Genomic DNA, 22,658 nt, shown 5'->3' on the forward strand with positions numbered 1-22,658 from the left:
AGCCTCAAAGTGAAACTAAGCCTTTCTATCCATACTCAATGAGAAACACATTATTCTGTGATATCTTTAGTTTCAACACTTACTGTAGCTAAAGGTCTGTGATCCTCTCACTGAGTAAAACAATATTCAATATCAAAGATGCATTGTGAATATTTTGTACACACATTTGGTTTCTTTGGAAACACTGAAATCTTGAATTGAGCAAAGAACTCATCTGCATAGCATGATTTTTAAAATAATGGATGCATTGGAGGTTGTGGCTCGTTTGAGGAAGTTAACGCATATTTAGCATTCATAAGTGCTTTTTAAAAAACGTGGGGATGTCATAAACATTTGGTTCAGCTCTTTTTTAAATAAAAATGTATACATAAAGAAGTCACAAGCTTTTAATTTATTTAAGTTGGCAGTTTCCTTTTGGCTTCATAAAACTACAAAGTGTAAAGAAGTCTCAAGAGAGAGACACTTGAATTGCTTGTACCATTTGTCTCACATCAGGGGTTGAACATCATTAGAATAATGATCAAAGGAAGAGCAGCTTAAGTTAATAAAACAAAGTCATAGCAAAACAGACATCTTTGCTTGGACAGAAGGTCACAGTGCCCGTTCTCAACTTGACTAATGTGGTCCTAACCTCCAATGGCACAAGAAACATGCGGGAAAATCCATTAGCAGCCCAAGATGACCAATCACATTTTAGCAGATGCTCTAAACTGAATATAAACTGAATGTGACTCTTGTAGTGAGTCCAATATTATACAATCCTGTACTACATGATACACCTATTAGCATCTTTTTTAATTAACTGATTTCCATAGTTCAACAGTTATAAACCTAAACCATATGGACAAAATACAATGAGCTTGAGAAACAAATCCCATTTCATCAAGTTTATATGGCGTAAAGTAAATTTAGCAATTTAAGTTAGATATCCCAACACTTTGACCATAACAATATGGGTTTACATACATTTGATTAACTCCCACTCGCAAACATTATCACACCCGAAGCAACCCATTTCCGAGGGTGGCTACGGCTCCCAAATACATTAGGGGCTTCATAGTAAAGCAGCCTTTAAAATAAATGTCTGCAACAGTAAACATGGATCCGGCAGGATTTCTGAGGAATACAACTAGCAGTGGAACAAAAAACGAAATATTGTTACTGATAGCAAAATACACAAACGTATACAGTTAAAGCAGGGGTCTGCAACCTTTTTGACCAAAAGAGCCATTTCGCTCCTTTTTCCCAAACATTTTTTTGTCTGGAGCCGCAAAACATATTTCATAGTTTTTTATTGTTATATCCGACAAAAACTACAGTTTTTTTGCATTTATTAGGCTATTTATTACATGATATAAAACTGTTAACCTCTAATAAGAAACAAAGAACTTTTATAAGGAGAATTCAAAATAATACACAGGCCTACTTTAAAATAAATAAACACAGCACTTGGGGAGTCCTCTGCACATTTGAAGGGGAAAACAATATTATTAAATGGGCCCACTTTGAAATAAATAAAACATATATCTGCACCCTAAAAAGAGTTAAAGGTAAGAATGGAGAAACCAGCTCGAGTGCGCTAGAATTTGAAAATACACAACCGGAAAAAATATGCCTCTTCCTTCAGACTTCCTCACAGAGCCCCTCCTCCAACACACACGAACGCGCACATGACCAATGAGGGCACGAGATAAGTTTGTGCCCAGATGGAAGGCTGACAGGCAGGTAGGCCATCCAGTTACTTTAGCCGGGACGGCTCAGATGATTGGTCGTGCTTTTTACAGCGCTCCGGCTTCCAGAGGTTAATTTTTGTATGTATTTATTGTCAAAGCATTTAATATATTCATTGCTATCGGGACGTTAAGAGCATTCCATGGAATATAACAAAAAGTGTTTTCTGAAATAAATTACATACCCCATTGAATTATGACTGACGATCGTCAGCTGGCTTCCTCTCCCTCGTAAAGGTTGCACCACCGTTGACAACTTCTCTCTACATATCAAACATACTGGTAAACCAGCATCGTTTGCTGTGTAAGCAGACAACTCTGTCCACGCAGAATTAAATCCTAGGCTTGTTTGAGACACATTGCGGCTCGCCTCGAAAGTAGACGAGAGTAGCCGATCGCAGCCGGGGGAGGTGTCAAAATGCTCGTCTTAAGTCGGACAGCTCGGACTCGGAGTCGGCTTGACTGGCTGGGTTTGCAATGGCGGAAATTGCGTTGGCGTTTTTCGTTGCAGATGAAGTGGATGCAATAGAAATCCCACATGTATTGTATGGAGACTGACATGATCTAAAGGGACTGTTATTGAGAGAAAATTAAATATTTGTTTACAATAAACATGAATATGTCATTTGTTTGATTTGCATTAAAAGACAATACCATTTTTGATTTAAATGATAGATTACCTTGTGCATTTGTTGCAGCCCTTGCTTGCTGCATAAGTGCAGCTGCTAAACTGTTATCTGAAAAATAATTTACATCATTTAAAATCATATCCAGATTGTTGGAATGCAATTTAGTTGTTTACTCACCATTTTGTAGTCTTTGGGAAATGTCTTGTGAGACTCTTACAGTGATGTCTCCCTGTCCATCACGCAGTGTAAGCACCACAAATTGCATTTTACCCACTGTAAACAAAGGTGATCTCCATTGCTTTATATAGGTTTGTTAATTCAGTCATGATGAGGAACCACACCAGTGACTGGGTTCCATAATTAGAAATGCTCCTCCCTCTTAATGTTTGCAAAACTGATAGGTGACCGATCCGCACACATGAAGCTTCATGAGCATGAATTGAACAGACCTGCTGCTGTGTTAATTCTTTAGCTGCCACTTTAAGCTTTATGATGTGTACAACATGGATGTAATTTGATTTAATCTTGCCATTTTAAATGATGTATTCAATAAATAAGGTTAAACCAAATCATTATATTACAATAGATTTTATTTTAATGATTTGGTTTAACTTAAAGAGAAACTTTATTGTTATTGCACATATTACAGGTACTGAGACAACGAAATGCAGTTTAGCTTCTAACCAGGTGCAACAAGCAGTGAAGTGGAAAGTAATGTACACAATCTACAGAATAACATATAGAATGAATTGAATGATGAATAAACAGTGGGGTATGAATACACTAGATATCAGCCTGTGAGCAGTATGAACAGTGTGTATGAATATGCTAAGATATATAAAGTATGAAAACGGTAAGCAGTATAGTATAAAATATATAGATATTAATTTCATGATGATAAACATTGTGGAACAATGATGAAAAATGGGAATGGATGTGGCGATGTAAAACGGACGCAAAACAACAACAAACTTTTGCCAGCCAATTGGAGAGTTTCATCAGCAGCACGTGGTAAAAACCACCAATGAGCGCTCAGCTCGAGATACCAGCGAGTCGTTTCCCATCAAGCATTTCGCTTCCGCAGCTCGTGGAGAGCAAGTGCGCCAACTCGCCTCGCCTCGCTCTCAAGGCTGCGGGCGTCTTTGTCCCGCGAGATTTCAAAGTCTCATGTGGGCGAGCCTCCAGAGCAAGTCGGACAAAATGACTAACCATCATGCAACGCACTAGCAAGACGTTGATCGCAACTGCGCAGGTCTGCGCAGGTCTTGCTTGTCTCAAACAAGCCTCCTGTGTTCCTCCGGTACTTTTCTTTGATTTATCCATAGTTCGCTCATCGAGCTGGGGGTCAGGTTATTCGCCTCCAAGAAAAGGCGCTCGCGCAGGACCGGAGCAGGATGTGACGCATATTTTAGTTGACCTAATTAAAACCGTTTTGTTTTTTATTTATGTGTCACAGTATCACCTCAAAATACAACATATGAAACATTTTCAACCATGCAACAAAATATAAATAGTCCTACAAATACTTTTATTTTATTTCCTTCTTATTTTGTCTAAGCTCAAGGGAGCCAGAGCAGAGGGCTTAAAGGGCCGCATGCGGCCCGTGGGCCGCGGGTTGCCGACCCCTGAGTTAAAGGAATGGTCCACTCATTAGATAATTAATCAAAACTTCAGTATTTAGTGAAACGTTATGTTTAAACCATACCCTGAAGAAATCAGCGATATTCCCCGGTAAATAATGATTTTATAGCTCTTTTTTATCAAGACCTGTATATTCCGTCTGGCCGCCGCCATGTTTGCCATTTTCAGTAGTCACGTGATGGTCGTGACGTCATCCATGCGTTCACTTTGTCAACACACGGAAACATGGTGGTGGAGTATTTCAGTTGGGACTCGTCAGCAGAGGAACAAGTTTTGACCAATGTGAAGAGATTGGATGGGGGAATTCAGCCATACATATCAGTATGACAATACGACACCCTCTGTCCTAAGACCCTCACATCGTACAAGGAAAAACTTCCGAAGAAAACCCACAGTTTAAAGGGAACATGGGAGAAACCTCAGGGAGAGCAACAGAGGAGGGATCCCTCTCCCAGGACGGACAGATGTGCAATAGATGCCGTGTATAAATTGAAAAGATAATACATTTGCAACATAGGTAGTCCAAATGTTTGGAAATGCATGTGTGTATAATGGGAAGATGATATAAGATACTATATGTATGCATGTAGTACCTCCCTTGCTAGCGATTCCCTCTCTAGTTTAGCATACTCAGCTTCGTTGTCCCTGGCCATAGAATCACGATTTTATGGGGCCAGAAAAACTGGGGGGAAATACACACTAGCCGGTACTACGCTATATGGAAAGGCCACCAAAAACTGTCCTGGCCTGGACGTTAAAATGGGGCTAGCCGCTGCAATGGAAATGCGCTATAACATACCTTATTCTTACTCCGAGCACTACTTCTGCTCCTCCGTCGCTTCACACTTGCAGAGGGCGATTTCTCTACTGGCCGAACTGGTGTCCTGGTCGGTGATGACACCAGAAAGACCGATGGTACTGCATCTCCATTGAGTAATGGTTGTTCTTTAAATCCCATGTTATGTTTTATCATACTCTCAGAGTAGTCGTCCGGAAATGTGAAATGTTCGCTGCATACATGAGCCTGTAAATCTCTCGGTTCGGGCCGGCCACATTTCGCTAGCCACTGCCTCCGAATGTACTTCTTATGCTTACCTTTTGGCAACAGATGGAACCGAGCATTCCGTGGATTGTTCCTATCCGAATTATGGCAATATTTCGCGATACAGTGAGGCATATTTGAATAGAGAAACTACAGTAAATAACATGGAGATCAACGTGTCTTCGAAACCAAACGCATGGATTACGTCACGTCCGGGAAATGGCGGCGCCCACAGTGTTGATGTTATTTCGGTATATAATCAGTTTAAAATCACTGATAATGTCATCGGATTAAAAAAAAAAAAAGAGAGCGACTGGCAGAGACTGGTCTGTTTTATCGGATGATCATTTTTAAAAAATGAGTGTCATGAGCATACCATTCCTTTAAGCCTAATGCTTATAGCTTCTCAAAACTCCATATGTACAATGTTATGACAATATTGACTTAATGTGTCTGCCCACATTGGAGTTATTATCCTGCATAATTGCGTCCTTCTATAGCAGTGCTTCTCAAACTTTTTTCAGTAATGTACCCCCTTTGAAACATTTTCTCAGCCGAGTACCCCCTGACCGACCCCGAACATCTTTGATAGAAAAAGCCTATATACATAATTACAATAGAGTGATGTTCCATCAGTGTGTGATTTATTAACTCCTTCATGCATGAATTACAACAAACTAAGGATTTTTTCATCTTTGTGCATGAAAAAAAGGAGTTTTTCAATTGAAGTAATATATATGTTTAACAAACCAATGAACAAAATGATATATTATGAAAAACTATCAAATACAATACACACATTTGACATGTTTATATGAGGACCCCCTTGGTGGTTCTAGAAATATTTTATATAAAATTGTGTTTTCTATTTCACTTATTGTACTAAAATTATTTTTGTAATCATGCATGGTATTTTTTTTAATTAAATTAATCTCACGTACCCCTTGCAGTACCCCAACGTACCCCTAGGGGTCCGCGTACCCCCATCACTGTTCTATAGCACTAACAGTATCTCAGTCTAGTTGCAGCTCTTTACAGAAAAGCAATTTGGCTGGTTCACAAGGGAAATCTTTGTTTTTATTTATTTTTTCTAACATATCTGCAACAAGGAATGTGAGCAGAGCAGCGTGGGAGCAGAGCAGCAAGCCCAACATGATTTTGATTCAGCTTTATTTCTACTAACTGAACTGCTGGACTATTTTGCAGTCTGTCTTTTGGCCACCAGCAGTGAGTGTAGATCATCCATGACGGACAGATGTGTGGTGAGGGTCTGTCTCTGTGTGACAAGAACCACTGTTGTTTGCCTATCATCCAGGCCCTCTACCTTTTACAACTTTTAAATACACATTTATTTATCAGGATAATTACAACTTTGATGAAACATTCTCATTGTCTTATCGACTTCTAACAGAAGATCCACATCAAACTCACTTCATGAGTCTCCACCTCATTTAAATGCCATCTCAATGTTACTTTGCATCGTGCAATACACATGAAGGGCAGCATGCACATCATTTCCTACGGAGCAAACTGGTGTTATTTTAAGGTTAGCAGAGAACAACTGGGATAAAGAACATTTCAAATGTAGAAAATAGACAACCTGGAGCAGCTGGGAGTGGAGCGATAAGAAGATGTGGGTAGAGAGTGGAAAGCAGAAATTGCTGATGCTCAATTCCAATCACGTACACTGTTTGGCAATCCTTATGCCACAGGATAACATAATTCACAGATTTAGTATCCTCAGGTTTTAAATCAAGCAAAAAAGGGGGAAGCTCATTTAAATTCAAGCAAGGAACCACTCATGTAAAGGAATGCCAAATCACTGAGGACCATGTACTGAATGTCACGTATCCTTAGATTGAGTGTGTACTGATTTGTGCACTTTGAACACGGGGGGCATCATCAAAACAGCAGGAATAATTTTTCTTTCATTATCGTTTTAAATCAGCCTCCTCTTTTTTAACCCGTGAGCTTTGGACTTTAATTAGGTCTTGACCTTGTTTCCCCCCATTCCCCATCTCTTTTCGCCTTTGCCATAAATCCTTTTTATGCTTCTTAGCCCAAGGGGCACAAACATAATGGCTCACAGTAATTCATGCTTATATTCCAATATAAATGCACCGGTGTGGTCCTCATGCTATAGTTTTACTACCTTTCCCTTTTGTCTTCTCCCCATTTTGAGAAGAAGTTACTGCACTTAATTAGTGCAGTAACACACACTCTCTCCTGTCACAAACAATCCTTCATTACACCCCTGAGGGTGTGAATGTGTCTCTATCCAGCCTGCTCCCCTTCTTTAAATATTGATACTCTGATTCTCTCCATATTAGCAAATGGCTGTTGATCACAGACCTCTGCAAGGGGGTGTGTTCGTGTCTCAGAACCTTAATGAGGCAGGAGCAGATGAATATTTAATATCCTCAACGCATCTATCACCATAAATGCTTTTATGTGTCTATTAGCCCCGCAGAGAATTCCTCGTGTGTCCTCCCCTTCAGACCCAGAGTGCCGTGAGCTTTTCTGAATGCCAACATCTGTGTTTACTTTGTGAACAACTTGATCAGCAAGTTCATTTAATCCCTTTACACCAACTAAAACCCTATGTTTACAGTTTATATCTCTGTTAAGTTGATATAATTGATATAAAGCAGGATAACTCTGATGGTGATTTGATTGCTTTTATCCATTTAGGCCTGATTGGGTGTTAAGGCAGCACATTTTCAGACTTTACAGTGTTTCACTAATCAATAAGAAATTAGGATTTGATGCTTACTGTATTCACTGTTGATTGTAATTGTTTGAACACAGATTACAATGGCAACTAATAAAGTAATTGCTTTTTCCAAAGAACTGCATTTCACTGAATAAATGCTTGAAAAACTGAAAATGTAATGTTACAGCACGATAATCCACAACAATCCTTCAGGGCCATGCAACAGCCTTTGATCTGCTGTGTGTCAACAGTAAATCCCACCGAGCACAAGCTGCATGCCTGCTCAGTTCCATGTTGATTTGTGAATTGACATTAGTCAACATCCATACATTTGAGTTAGAAGCTAAATGTACTGTTTGTGTTGAGACACATTTGTTTCTTACACTGCATAGATGGTAAATTCATTAGTAATTTCACTGTCTATTTTTATTATCATATACATTTTCTTCTGCTGGGGACAAAACATGTAGAAAAGCTAATGTTAACATTATGCTTGTGTGTGAGTGCTTAAAATATTAGTGAGCTTGAACATATTGTATCCCACAGGTATGATTGTTTGTGCACAGGCAGGAGTAAGGAGGGTTTGCATATCAGACAGGAAATTGGCACGTATTAAAAATATTGCCCCTCAGTCTTGGGAGTTATTTAAATCTCTTTTGTCGGTGGATAATAGAGCCTTGGAGCAAAACATAATCTGGGCTATTTCTTTAAATCACTTTTATTGGGTGCAGGAATAAAACATTATTCACAATATGAGTCTTAAGATTTATTTGAATGCATGTCCTAAACATTAAATTGTAAGCTTGAACACTGCTTTTGTGCGTACTTGTTGGAGTTAGGTACTTGTTGAAAATAGACAACACAAAGCTATAGAAGTGAGAACTGCTGCTATTTCTACTATCACATATTCAGATGACATAAACATTCAACTGCTTGTGTCAATCACGGCTGCAAACATCCCCCAGGAGGATTAAAGAGAATGAAACAGAGTGAGTCTTCCGTGTAGGAGGGATTTGTCAAATGGCAAACGTGTGATGTGTGTGTGTGTGTGTGTGTGTGTGTGTGTGTGTGTGTGTGTGTGTGTGTGTGTGTGTGTGTGTGTGTGTGTGTGTGTGTGTGTGTGTGTGTGTGTGTGTGTGTGTGTGTGTGTGTGTGTGTGTGTGTGTGTGTGTGTGTGTGTGTGTGTGTGTGTGTGTGTGTGTGTGTGTGTGTGTGCGTGTGTGTGTGTGTGTGTTCTCAGGGTGAGGACAGGAATACAGATAAAGTTCCTCTTGCTGCGGGAGTGGAGTGGATGTGATCATGAGTGTGTCAAAGGGAAGTGTGTGCTGCACTGTGCCTGGCTGTGAGTGATAAAGACACAGTGAGGACACTGTGGGAAGATGCATGCATGAATTCAAATGGGCATATGTGCACAGAAACTCTCCTGCTCTCACTCTCACACACTTGCATCCTTTCACACATTCTTTTGCTGATTTGCTACTCGGCACACGGCAAGAACACAAGGTGCAAGCTGCAACATTAAAAAGCTATTAAGTGATCATTAGTGGCACCATGGCCCGCAGAGTAAGCCCTGACAGCAACAGCAATCTACTGTTACAGCATCTGAACATACTGTAATGAACCCACTGTGCAGCAGAGATTAGCCACAGCCTATTCACCAGAGATACTTTCCCTCCTGCACTGCCACCAGAAAGGCCATGAAGAGGGAGGGGTAACAGTTAACAAGTTGTACAAGCCTCACCACCAGTAATGGGATTTATATTTGGGGATGGTAAAAGCCTTACACATCATGATAAACAACTGGTGGAGAAAAAACATAATCAGGCTCATTCCTTAGAGAGTGAGGGTAAATGGAGAAAGAACAAGAGTCGGTTTACAACGACAATTATGGAAGCTGCAAGAAACATACTAATACAGTAAAGTTGGGCTGTTTATCGTTCAAATGTTAAGAACCCGGCACCCTCAATGCGATACGGATAGCAACAAAGTACCAAAGTGTAATTTTGTCCTTACTGTACTTCCTACCCATCATGAATGGAGGCATCTTTACCATAACAGACTAAATGGGCTCGAGCTGCGGCCGTAGTGGGCCAATCACAGGTCGCAGTTGTGATGCCCCTGTGGGTTCATCAGTAGAGAGGAGGTGGCTGTCCTGTCTGTGCTGTGGTGATTGGTGATTGCATTGATTGCAGTAACTCAGGGCACCTGGGTATGGTGCCCTGCAGCTATTTAAAGCCTCTCTGCTCCTCTCTGTGCTCTCTCTCTGCTTCTCCCTGCAGGCACCCCGGTTTTGTTGAGTATATTATGAGTTTCTTCAGTTACTTCACTTTGTGCACTTCAACACTTTCACACACATACAGTGGGGCAAAAAAGTATTTAGTCAGCCACCAATTGTGCAAGTTCTCCCACTTAAAAAGATGAGAGGCCTGTAATTTTCATCCTAGGTATACCTCAACTATGAGAGACAAAATGAGAAAAAAAAAAATCCAGAAAATCACATTGTCTGATTTTTAAAGAGTTTATTTGCAAATTATGGTGGAAAATAATATTTGGTCAATAACAAAAGTTAATCTCAATACTTTGTTATATACCCTTCGTTGGCAATGACAGAGGTCAAACGTTTTCTGTAAGTCTTCACAAGGTTTTCACACACTGTTGCTGGTATTTTGGCCCATTCCTCCATGCAGATCTCCTCTAGAGCAGTGATGTTTTGGGGCTGTCGCTGGGCAACACGGACTTTCAACTCCCTCCAAAGATTTTCTATGGGGTTGAGATCTGGAGACTGGCTAGGCCACTCCAGGACCTTGAAATGCTTCTTACGAAGCCACTCCTTCGTTGCCCGGGCGGTGTGTTTGGGATCATTGTCATGCTGAAAGACCCAGCCACGTTTCATCTTCAATGCCCTTGCTGATGGAAGGAGGTTGTCACTCAAAATCTCACGATACGGCCCCATTCATTCTTTCCTTTACACGGATCAGTCGTCCTGGTCCCTTTGCAGAAAAACAGCCCCAAAGCATGATGTTTCCACCCCCATGTTTCACAGTATGTCTGGTGTTCTTTGGATGCAACTCAGCATTCTTTCTCCTCCAAACACGTCTAGTTGAGTTTTTACCAAAAAGTTCTATTTTGGTTTCATCTGACCATATGACATTTTCCCAATCCTCTTCTGGATCATCTAAATGCTCTCTAGCAAACTTCAGACGGGCCTGGACATGTACAGGATTTGAGTCCCTGGCGGCGTAGTGTGTTACTGATGGTAGCCTTTGTTACTTTGGTCCCAGCTCTCTGCAGGTCATTGACTAGGTCCCGCCGTGTGGTTCTGGGATTTTTGCTCACCGTTCTTGTGATCATTTTGACCCCACGGGGTGAGATCTTGCGTGGAGCCCCAGATCGAGGGAGATTATCAGTGGTCTTGTATGTCTTCCATTTTCTAATAATTGCTCCCACAGTTGATTTCTTCACACCAAGCTGCTTACCTATTGCAGATGCAGTCTTCCCAGCCTGGTGCAGGTCTACAATTTTGTTTCTGGTGTCCTTTGACAGCTCTTTGGTCTTGGCCATAGTGGAGTTTGGAGTGTGACTGTTTGAGGTTGTGGACAGGTGTCTTTTATACTGATAACAAGTTCAAACAGGTGCCATTAATACAATTAACAAGTGGAGGACAGAGGAGGCTCTTAAAGAAGAAGTTACAGGTCTGTGAGAGCCAGAAATCTTGTTTGTTTGTAGGTGACCAAATACTTATTTTACCGAGGAATTTATCAATGAATTCATTAAAAATCCTACAATGTGATTTCCTGGATTCTTTCCCCCCATTCTGTCTCTCATAGTTGAAGTGTACCTAGGATGAAAATTACAGGCCTCTCTTGTCTTTTTAAGTGGGAGAACTTGCACAATTGGTGGCTGACTAAATACTTGTTTGCCCCACTGTACATGTCCATACAATCCTCACCCTGCATTTACATTACTGATACCACTGACATCCACAACTCATACTTTACTGGTTTTGACTTGATTTGATTTGTTTGTCCTATATAAACATCTTTTGTTAACCGTCGACATGGTGTGTCTCCTCTTTGTTGTGGCCTTTTGAGCCAGGTCGTAACACAGTGATTTGCTGCAAAAATAAATATATACAAATAGTATTCTTTTTCTTCATCTTGATACAGGTATTGTTTGATCGTAGGAGTGTCAACACCACTTGGCATTGTTTTCTTTTTTCAGTTCTGATACCTAACCTGGTTGTTGTGTTTTCTGGCATACCACTTAAGAATATCGAAAAGGCTCCATGCTTACACATTCAACAACTATCATAGTTATTAACATAAATTCTGTGATTAAAGTGTCAGTAATTTATAGGTAATTAGTAATTACTACAAAAAAAGTATTTTTAGCAGTTTAAGATTTATATTGCAATTCTTGCTTAAGTTAAACCCCAAAGACCCCCTCAGCGGGTCTTTTTTTTCACGACACTGTGTCTCAGGGCATCTTAATATTTAAGAACCTATTAATGTGTTACACCAGATTAACGGGAAGAATCTCAGCTAACTGACGATACAAACCATTTTTACCAAAACAAAACATGTCTCATAAGAAGCATCTAAATGAGCCATGAGCAAAAAATGCTAACGCACTTTGGCACAGAACTCAAGATAAAAGATACCCTTATTACTTATCGTAGCTGCACATACAAGATATCCGATTAAAGCTGAGGTTCCACAGATTATTTAGGTATAGTATCATCACTGAGCGATCCGAACTCTTGACAGGGAAAGCGAACACAGACATCACAACACGTACCTTTACGGAGCTTTTACGGGAGATCGTTTCACCGTAGCTGTCAATCTGATCAAAAGACGTGTTCAATGGCATTAAAACGAGATAAAACGCGGCTGAATCGGTTAATCCATAGGTTGATAATGTGTCTGTGGCTTTGAAAAAATTATTTATAATCCATAATTCCATTTTTATGTAAAAATCGGAGAATAAAAGTTAGCTGCTAATGGTAGCCACCAGAGTTATCGCAGCTTCCGGTTTTGGCTATGCGTCACTCTCACTCCTTATTTGGTAATGTGTGTGTGTATGTGGGAGTTCCCCCTCCATTGGCTCTGATGGTTAGAAAGAAATGTCAATCATCAAAATCGACCAAGGGGGGCCAGAGATATGGAAAACCCACCCAAATGACCCCAGAAGTGTTTTTTTGTGTGCTAAATCTCTCTAAAAAAGTCAAATTGCACTTGTTTTGCATCAATCTTGATACAGGGTACTTATTATATGTTGTAGTTTGGATTCCTAAAGCTTTTAGTCTACCATCCCATCATTCAAGGGTGGTTTTCACTATAAGTATTATTTTTTTTGTTGGACGGACACAATCATTTACATTTTGGCACTGTGTTCAATCTGAATTAACTTTAAAATAAAAAAATCTATATTGATTCTGACACTTCTACATTGAACTCACAGATGTAACCTTGCTTTGAGAAAAAAGATTATTAATTTAACCCTTTTAGAAGGGAATATATGGTCATTTGTTCTGGGAATGTCATTTTCGAGCCTGAGACCTGAAAAACAGGCTCGGGCTTAACAGGTTGTAATATCTACTGTACACTATGGCTAACTAGGAACATAGTTTACTATCATAATGATACCCAACAGTTCTGAAATGGCTCTAAATGGAAAACAACATAATTTGTATTTGATTATAACAACATGCAAAAGCAGCCTTCAAAGGATATTAGAAAAATACAAGACCCAGAGCAGTTTGTTGTTTCTCTGAGGCTGAAATATATTGGAAGCATCTGTTGCTTTCCAGATGCCGTGACAGGTATCAGAATAGGTTAGCTTGATGACAATTACTAATGCTAGAATTAGACTTGGTAAGCAGCTGGCACTGACGTTAGCAGGACTACAGGTGGGTGGATGAGGTACAATGGTTGGAGATTAAAATGCCTGCATACTTGAAGACACACACACACACACATCATTAGGCTGTGGTGATAGATAAGGCTAAAGTGTATGGTAGGCTGACTGCCAGCAATTAGAGTGGAAAAAGGTGACAGCCACACTACAAAGTAAATAAAGTAATATATCTACATCCTCATTCAAATAGGTGAAGAGAATTCTTCCAAACTATTTACTGTATTGTACTGTATACTTGTATGAGTGTGTACAGTAATGGACTAGGTTAATACAATCAATCATATAAAAAACACATACACACACCCATAAACATTAACAGAGACTACAGCAGTGATGCTGTATTCATTAGCCTGTGTAATGCACAGCTTCCTCCATCTGATGAGAGCTGAGAAGATAAAAGAGAAGAATCAGGGGAAGAAGACTGACATATAAATAATACCTTCCATTGTAGAGAAGTTATGATATACCCTTCCCCCCAAACCCTTTCTCACACTTCTCTCCCCACATCTCCATGCTTCCCTGTAGGACAGCGCCACTATGCAGTTCTGTGCCAACAAACTGGACAAGAAAGATTTCTTCGGCAAGTCGGACCCTTTCATGGTCTTCTACAGAAGCAACGAGGATGGAACGTGAGTGTTTCATGCGATTCAGTTTTGTTATTTCAAGTGTTTTCAAAGGAAGTGCAGGTGCTGCCAGTGGACAGGGAAGCCCCCTGAGACAAACATTTTCCACTGAGATGTACATTAAAGACTTTGTGGAGAAGAATTGCAGTGGTCACAGATACAAGCACAACTTAAAAAGCTGCATACAGAGACAAGTATCCTGTTCAAAACACTACTCCCATGACTATACCTTACCTAAATGACTCCAGCAGATCCAAAAGGAAATGGAGAAAAAAGCATTACAGCAAGATTAAGATAAATCTGCATTTTCCATCAATAGGAAAAACATTGTCAGTTTCTAGGGCAATTCACAGAGGGATTCACAACACTTCCCCCATCTCCTCACGCCTTCCCAAAGTGCTGTTCAGCTTCCCGAGGGACTGGGCAGATGTGTCAGCATCAGCCCTATCTTACCGGAGCTGCTTTAGCAAGTGCTTCATTAGCCATCTTCCAGCTTTTCGCAGTATTTTATTTTATACATAACAGGGTGGGAAATGGATCTCCAAATATGTGCTATATTATCTGTGTTTGCTGCCAGAGGGTGTTATAAATTAGAGGTCTATGCAGCTAAAGGACTAACACGGTTTTAAAAGGCTTGAGGCACAAGTAAAAAAGCCTTGTTGCTTTTGGAGAGGATATTTGGCGTAATTTTATAGCAATTTATTTGACTCTGCTCCGCGAAGCATTTCAGATATCAGAGGAATTCATTTGCATATCATTGTCACATAGGGTCAAGGGAAAGGATTTAAAAGTCAGACCAAAATATCTAGTTATTCTCCGGGGTCTAAAACACAATAAAACAGCCAAGTGATAAACAAAGATGCCTCAAAGGTAGAGACGAGTAGCCATTTGCAGGAGGTTTTAGAAAGTGCTTCTGAAGTTGAACAGCTCCAAGTTATACTTAAGAAGCTGTCGATGTGAATGCAATAGATATCCCGCTGTTATTGTATTGACATAATCGTCTTTGGCACTATCAGTATTAATGTAGGAGTGATTCCATTTCCTGAGTGATAACTCCATACAATATCGCTTAATTTGTGCAATAAACATTTTACACTTTTGCTCTAGTCTTGCTGTATCCATGTTTCAGACAGTTGAGCCTCTGACAAAATAATTAAACATCATGCTATTCATTCAAAACAATTGAACATTTTGAAATATAATATTAAAAGTTTGGGTCATCTTAAACAAGCCTTGTTTTTCCTGTTTCTGTTTTAGAGAATTGCTCATCCCCTTATTTTAAAATGAATCTTTCGCCCTGGCTTTTGTAATTTAAAACATAACGTCAACATTTCTTTCTCTGTTTATTTTTATTTTTTAATATATTTTCCTAATTTCCCTCCACCTCTAGTTTTACTATCTGCCATAAAACTGAGGTGGTGAAGAACACATTAAATCCAGTGTGGCAGCCTTTCGCTATCCCAGTACGAGCGCTCTGCAATGGAGACTACGACAGGTAAACAATGCAGCTTCCCCCACACCTTCTGATCGCCATCTTTCACAGTTGGCTCAATGTATCCTTATGTCTCTAATCACACATGCACATATAGAAAAACGTGCACACACAACTAGAATAGTTTATAATGTCGACCCCATTGACATCTTCAACTTTCATTGATTTCTGTTGGCTGAATTTATCGACTGCTTTCATGGCTCCAAACGATAATCTCTCTGAATGATAAAACTGCAAACGGATGACAGCCATTACACCCTGTGTGTCGATGGGTTTAAGCAGAAATCCATTCAACCAGGTGCAGTGATAAACCTCCAATTATTTAAACTGTCACATTATTTCTGCTGCTGTGTGGGTAGTAATACACATGCCGCATCAATCTCATTAGTATACATAAAAGAGTGACAGGTCACACCTGGCATGTGTATTACTACTTGTGTGCTAAGGACATCGCTCTGTATCAATATTTGCTAGAGTAGCAGTAGTTGTGATTCTGTTGTCAACACTTACCTCTTCAGATATAATCTGGGCCATATAAGTATAAAATGTTAACACTAACAATTGGTGAACAGTGTGCCTTCCCAAAACTCAAAAACACCATTGCAAAAGGTAAGGGTATGGATGCAATTCATATGGATTGCACTTTCATCTTAAAGGTCACCTATTAAGCAAAATCCACGTGTTCATGTCATGTATACCTAAACATGTGTCCCCTCTGTGTAAAGAGATTCTGAAAGTTTCATGAAAAATGATTCGCTCACTTTTTGTCCTGATCCATTTATATAAAAACTAGGGCTGTCAGTCGATTAAAATATTTAATCGCGATTAATCACATGATTGTCCATAGTTAATCGCAAATTAATCGCACATTTTTTATCTGTTCTAAATGTACCTTAGAGGAATATTTTTCAAGTTTTTAATACTCTTATCAACATATGAGTGGACAAATATGCTTTATGCTAATGTTTATTATCATTTGAACAATGACAAATATTCTATATTAAACACAACAACCTCTGAACATTACAAATATTCGCCTCAATTCAACCTGGAACCTCTCTCATACAATACAAATGGTGTGTGTGTGTGTGTGTGTGTGTGTGTGTGTGTGTGTGTGTGTGTGTGTGTGTGTGTGTGTGTGTGTGTGTGTGTGTGTGTGTGTGTGTGTGTGTGTGTGTGTGTGTTGGATCTATGTGCAACTCAAGGCATATGCTCAACGGGAGCTGCCTGGACGCTGCAATCATGTTGCTGCAATCATGAGTGTGCTGTGCTGACTTCTCCTACAATGTCCCACTGTCTGGCTTCCTGCATAAAGTCAAGTGCTCGGTGCAGTTGTGGCGAAATGTCGCGACTCTGTTTTCATTTAAACAGCTCCTTATATCCGTTAGCGCCGCTAGCTAGCACCAGATGCTAACAACAACAATGCACGTAAGGTCTCTCTCTCGCTCGCTCGGGCCACACACACACACACACACACACACACACACACACACACACACACACACACACACACACACACATTCACACACACACACCCTCCCGGTCCTCCCGATGGCCAGTCGGTGCCTGCCGGTGAGCGTGGAAGTGTGGTCTGCCACAAGCGGGCGGCAGGAGCGGGAGCGGGACTGTCAGCAGATGGACGGTATTTGAAACTCAATGCGCTCTGAAACTACGGGGCGGCCGAGGGAAAAAAATATACATGCGTTAATCGCGTTAAAATAATTAGTGACGTTAATTTTTTTTTGCGTTAATAACGCGTTAACTTGACAGCCCTAATAAAAACCTGTCTGAAAATGAGCTGATCAGATTTTGGCCGAATACTACAAGAAATTCTCACAAGCCTGGTCTAGATTTCAATAGAAACGATATAAAAAAATATATACAATATACATTTCCATATTCTGATATTAAATATCACTGTGTTGCCCATGTTTCATTTTAAAACAGTGAAATTATGTCTGAAGCAAGAAAAAGTAAAAAATAACCTCTGTTGTGACAGTTGTCATTTCAACCAAATTATCAGTGTAAAAATAAAGAACCTGTGATAACACATGTTTATAAGTAAAGGCGACATTGTTAAGTAAATGGTCAGTTGATGAATGTAAGCACTGCAAAATAATAAAAATAAGGGAGATTAATGTGAGAGAAATAATAAGATAGCAAACAACACTCTTAATATAAAATAATGATGGGTTGCTCTTCACAGTTGTCATGTAATTAATGTAGACATGTTGTGGCAGGGGGGATATGAATTCATTTTCTTCCCAGCTTATCTGCCTCCCACTAATTTGAAAGACAGGAAGAAAACAAGCACAATCATGAAGGAGCTGTGAGGGAGGATGAAAAAGAAGTGACTGACAGGTTACATTTGTGGGGGGAATATTTCATGAGGCATACCGCGTCTTTTTTCTGTGTCTCTCCCTTTTCTCCTCCTTCATTCAAAGGGGTCTGTCCTATCTTGTTTGTACAGACTCTAATTACTGAGAATGCTGGGAAACTGGTGTGTGCTCAGAAAAGTCAGATAATCCCAAACAAGTTGAAGGGAGCAGGGTTACTGGTGGGGTTGTTTTATGAAGTATTTGATACTGTGGCTGGCTAAAATACCTAATATGTCCAATCACACATGTGCTTTAGAATGATGGCTATCCTATCAGAGCTAATCATGCACAAGAGACTGAGTCGGGCATCAAAGTTGCTTGTTTCCTTGCAAAAATGCACCAACATATGTCCATATAAAGCCACTGTATGAGACATCCTGAAAAAAGATGAGATAGGATATACTTTATTGATCCGAAATTTGGACAAGGCATTGCACATAATTAAAAATTAAAGAGTAGTAAATACAAAATTATAAAATATCAAGATAGAAATAAAACGGAACTAAAAAAGCAGAAAATATACAAGTTGACCGTGACAATAAAAATCTGCCAAATAAAACACTGAGTGCCAATTTACAGCTAACACAATATAAAAGTAGGATATTATTCATATTAATAGTGCAAGGAAAAGCACAAGCCAGCGATAACAGGTTATATACCTACCTGTGTGTGGGTGAGGAATAATCTTTGTGTCAGTGTTTTTTGACAAAGGGGAATGGCAGAACTGTCTGTCTTTTTAATTATATAGGTAGTTCTTAAGACCTATAGATTTTGTTCAACCTCTGCAAGAAACATGGGTCTCAACGCTGTCAATTATTTTGATCTGAATAATTACTTTTGCTTCTATCATCTGAAGGTAGCCCTTTGGAGGTTTAATTGAAGCTGTGGTGTACATACATACCCTATGGAGCAGGGGGGGGAAACAACTAAATCAGTTAAGACTAGGGCGGCAGGTATTGATTATTTCAGTCATCGATTATTGACTATCCCATCGATAACCAAGAAATCAGATAAGAAATACTTGATACCTTTAATAAAGAGCAATAGTAAACATACAAAAGAGAAACCTAGACAAGTCTCTTTAAATAACTACCAATTGGTTTCCTTTTTTTTTTTAAATAAACATTTGCATTAAAGAAGTGATTTAAGACCTGAATGTTTCCGAGAACATGAATTGAAGTATTTGTTCTAAATGGTTCTTTTACCGTGGTTATATTGGCAACTAATGCAAGATCAATAGTTGATGATAATTCATTAGTTGTCTCTTTTACATGTGATGATTAATAATGCTAACTTTATACTCACAATAAGCCCTCGACTGAAAATCCTCACAGCGCAGATGGAATAAAAAACCAAACACTGCCTGCCTAACTTTGCAGATTATAATAACAATTCTAAATAATTCAGCAAAGTCACTCTGAAAGTCTGCAGAAGGTCAAACTGAGGCCCCTTGTGACCTCAAGCAGATAAATGGAGGATTTTCAGAGCCCTCGACACCTAGGATTCTGCCAAAATCTCACAAAGCCTCAATTTATTTGAGATGTGTTTCCATGAAGATGACGTAGATGAGTTGGTTGCATCAAGATAAACAGATAGGGCCACTATCCCTCTCATTGGGTAGATTCAAACCATTGAAAAGGGAAGGCATTTTCAGTGCTCAAGTTTGTTATGTGCAAAGTGACATTTGTTTTGTATGGAACAATGGAAGGAAACACACTTTTAGGGATAACCTACATTAGGTTATACATGCTCTGTATGAGTCTCTCGCACTCTTCAATATGCTTTATCTCAAAGTCTGAGGGTTTGATCCAAAATGATCGATAAATTATAAATAGTACGAGTTGCATAAGGAGCATTGTTGTGTTTATTACTGTTGTACATGGGTAGAGAGGCAGTTATTGTTGCTCCAACTGCTTGTTTTCCGAGCTGGCACTTCACTACAGCACATAATGGAGGCATTGACACACCTCTATCTGTGGAGTAGTAGAAGTCTGCTGAAGTACGTCAGTGGATGGCCTATTGGTGATTTGCTCGGCTCTAATAAGATCACAGCTTTGAACACTCTTGTTGGATGCACCAAAAGGCATAAGGTGAAATCCAAAAGCTGCATTGTGCTCTCAAACCTAACTTTTAAGCATCAAGCTAAGCAAGACTCTGCCGGTGTCTGTGAGATGACGCACTCCTCCAGAAGATTGCATCACTGTCTTTCTCGAGCCACACACATAAAAACGTATATACAGTCACTTGAAAATAGGACTGCACTCTAGTCATACTAGTCTTGTCTCACTTCAGACCGGTATCTACAGTATGGAACTAATAAATAAAGTCAATCTCATTCAAACTCTCCTTCAAGATTCAAGGCTTTATTGCACAGTAGCTACAATGTAGATATGGAAATGAAAAACGTAAGTCCCAGGCTCCTCCAACAATGCAATATGAATATAGGACATAAAACGGATAAAACCAATACAAATTTTGCAAGAAATTAAAATGTGTGTACAAATGAATGTTCCTGAGACAAAGACGCAGTGTGATGTGGATTGAAGGGACTGTACATATCTCAGCAATGTGCTGCATTTGAGCTGAATGTCTCACCTGTTTTATTAAAAAAACTGGCCTCACAATCCACCTCCTGGCCTTTCGTGACCATGTCAAAACGTATAAGGAAGCTCTCTCCCATGCCAAGTCTCACTACTACTCCCGTCTCATTGGTGCCCAGCAAAGCAACCCCAGAACACTGTTCTCCACCATCAACCGCCTACTACAGTACGGCCCCCTGACGCCCCCCAGCCCTCAGGGGCTCCCGATCTGTGCTCCAAATTCCTCGACTTCTTCCAGGCGAAAGTCGAGGCCATCCATCAGCAGCTCCTGGTGACTGGCCCTCCCCCTACCTGCACCTCAGCCACCTGGTAACACACCCCAAGCGCCGCGCCTCTCCCACTCCAACCTCTCCTCCTTCTCCCCTGTGGATGCTCTCCAAGTGGCCAAACCGGTCAGCTCGGCCAAGACCTCCACCTGCTCCCTGGACCCCATGCCCACAGCCCTGGTCAAGGTCTGCCTACCCACCCTCTGACCCTACATGGTGGTCATCGTCAACGCTTCTCTGGCTCCTGGTATAGTCCCCACCAGCTTTAAAATGGCCTCAGTCACGCCCATACTCAAAAAACCTGGCCTGGACCCCGACGACCTCCAGAACCACCGGCCGATCTCCAACCATCCCTTCCTCAGCAAAAACTCTGGAAAGAGTGGTCGCCGGCCAACTCCATCTGTACAATGTCCAACCATGAGCTCTATGAGCCCTTCCAATCCGGCTTCAGACAGCAACACAGCACTGAGACCGCCCTCATCAAGATCACCAACGATCTCCTCATTGCTGCTGACTCTGGCCGCCTCAGCATCCTCATCCTCCTGGACCTCTCTGCAGCGTTTGACACCATCTCTCACAACATCCTCCTCACCCGCCTCTCAGACCTCCTAGATGTCACTGGCACAGCGCTGTCCTGGTTGACATCCTACCTCCACAACAGGAAACAGTTTGTCTCCATCAGTGGCTCAAACTCACCCCCGGCCCCAGTCCACCACGGTGTACCCCAGGGCTCTGTGCTTGGCCCCCTCCTGTTCGCCATTTACATGCTCCCCCTCGGTCAGATCATCCGATATCATGGACTCAATTTCCACTGTTACGCTGATGATACCCAACTGTATCTCAGCACCACTCCATCCTCCCAGCTCCCCCCTCAGTCTCTCATCAACTGCCTGCATGACATCAACACATGGATGTCTTCCAACTACCTTAAGCTGAACAGCAATAAAACAGAGCTCATGGTTGTGGCACCCAAGACCCTGCTCCAGAAGGTTGGTGACTTGATCCTCGAGGTCGACGGCTGCTCCATCTCCCCATCTCCTGAAGCCAGCAACCTGGGTGTCATCCTCGACTCCACCCTTTCCTTCCATTCCCACGTCAAATCTGTGACCAAATCGGCCTTTTACCACCTAAGGAACATTGCCAGACTCCGACCGTCACTCTCGGAGTCAGTTGCCGAAACGCTAGTGCATGCGTTTGTCACCACCCGCTTGGACTACTGCAATGGTGTCCTGTTCGGGGTTGTGTTAGTGTGACTGCTGTTGGAAAACTCCTGCAGTGTAGCAGCCTCATTTCACTAATGGATGCAGCAGTGTCATGCAGTAATGCAGGATATTGATTATAGGTTGAATGAAGGAGTGGTGTTGGATTGATATTGGTAATAGGAATGATAATTATTTGTCGTATTGATATTAGAACACGTGGAGCAGTTTATCCATGCAATCACTACAAAGAACAGGGTGTGTCATTATCTTTAATTATAACGTTAAAACATTTTTTCACAGAAGACCCATCTATACCAATGTTCAACATGAACGAACAAAAGCTACAAGCCACCGGACCATGCCCAACTGTTGCTGCATAAGATCTGTAATTGGTAAAGTGTTGCTTGTTATAGCCAGAAAACAACA

At 40.7% G+C, this 22,658-nt stretch overlaps 1 protein-coding gene across 2 annotated transcripts in view; it reads left to right on the forward strand.

Annotated features, from left to right (window-relative positions):
• The window catches only part of cpne5b (copine Vb), an 85,857-nt gene that overhangs the window by 42,377 nt on the left and 20,822 nt on the right, over nt 1–22,658 (forward strand). Inside the window, exons 1-3 of one of the 2 annotated variants that reach the window (XM_071203104.1) lie at nt 1,549–1,725; nt 14,197–14,300; nt 15,685–15,789. In XM_071203104.1, coding sequence (XP_071059205.1) covers nt 1,678–1,725; nt 14,197–14,300; nt 15,685–15,789 — 257 coding nt within the window. In that variant the 5' untranslated portion in view covers nt 1,549–1,677. Of the gene's footprint in view, nt 1–1,548; nt 1,726–14,196; nt 14,301–15,684; nt 15,790–22,658 lie in introns of those variants that run through there. The other variant, XM_071203105.1, reaches the window with a different exon arrangement.

The sequence above is a fragment of the Pseudochaenichthys georgianus genome, chromosome 5 (genome assembly GCF_902827115.2).
Source record: "Pseudochaenichthys georgianus chromosome 5, fPseGeo1.2, whole genome shotgun sequence".
In the NCBI taxonomy this organism is placed as follows: domain Eukaryota; kingdom Metazoa; phylum Chordata; class Actinopteri; order Perciformes; family Channichthyidae; genus Pseudochaenichthys; species Pseudochaenichthys georgianus.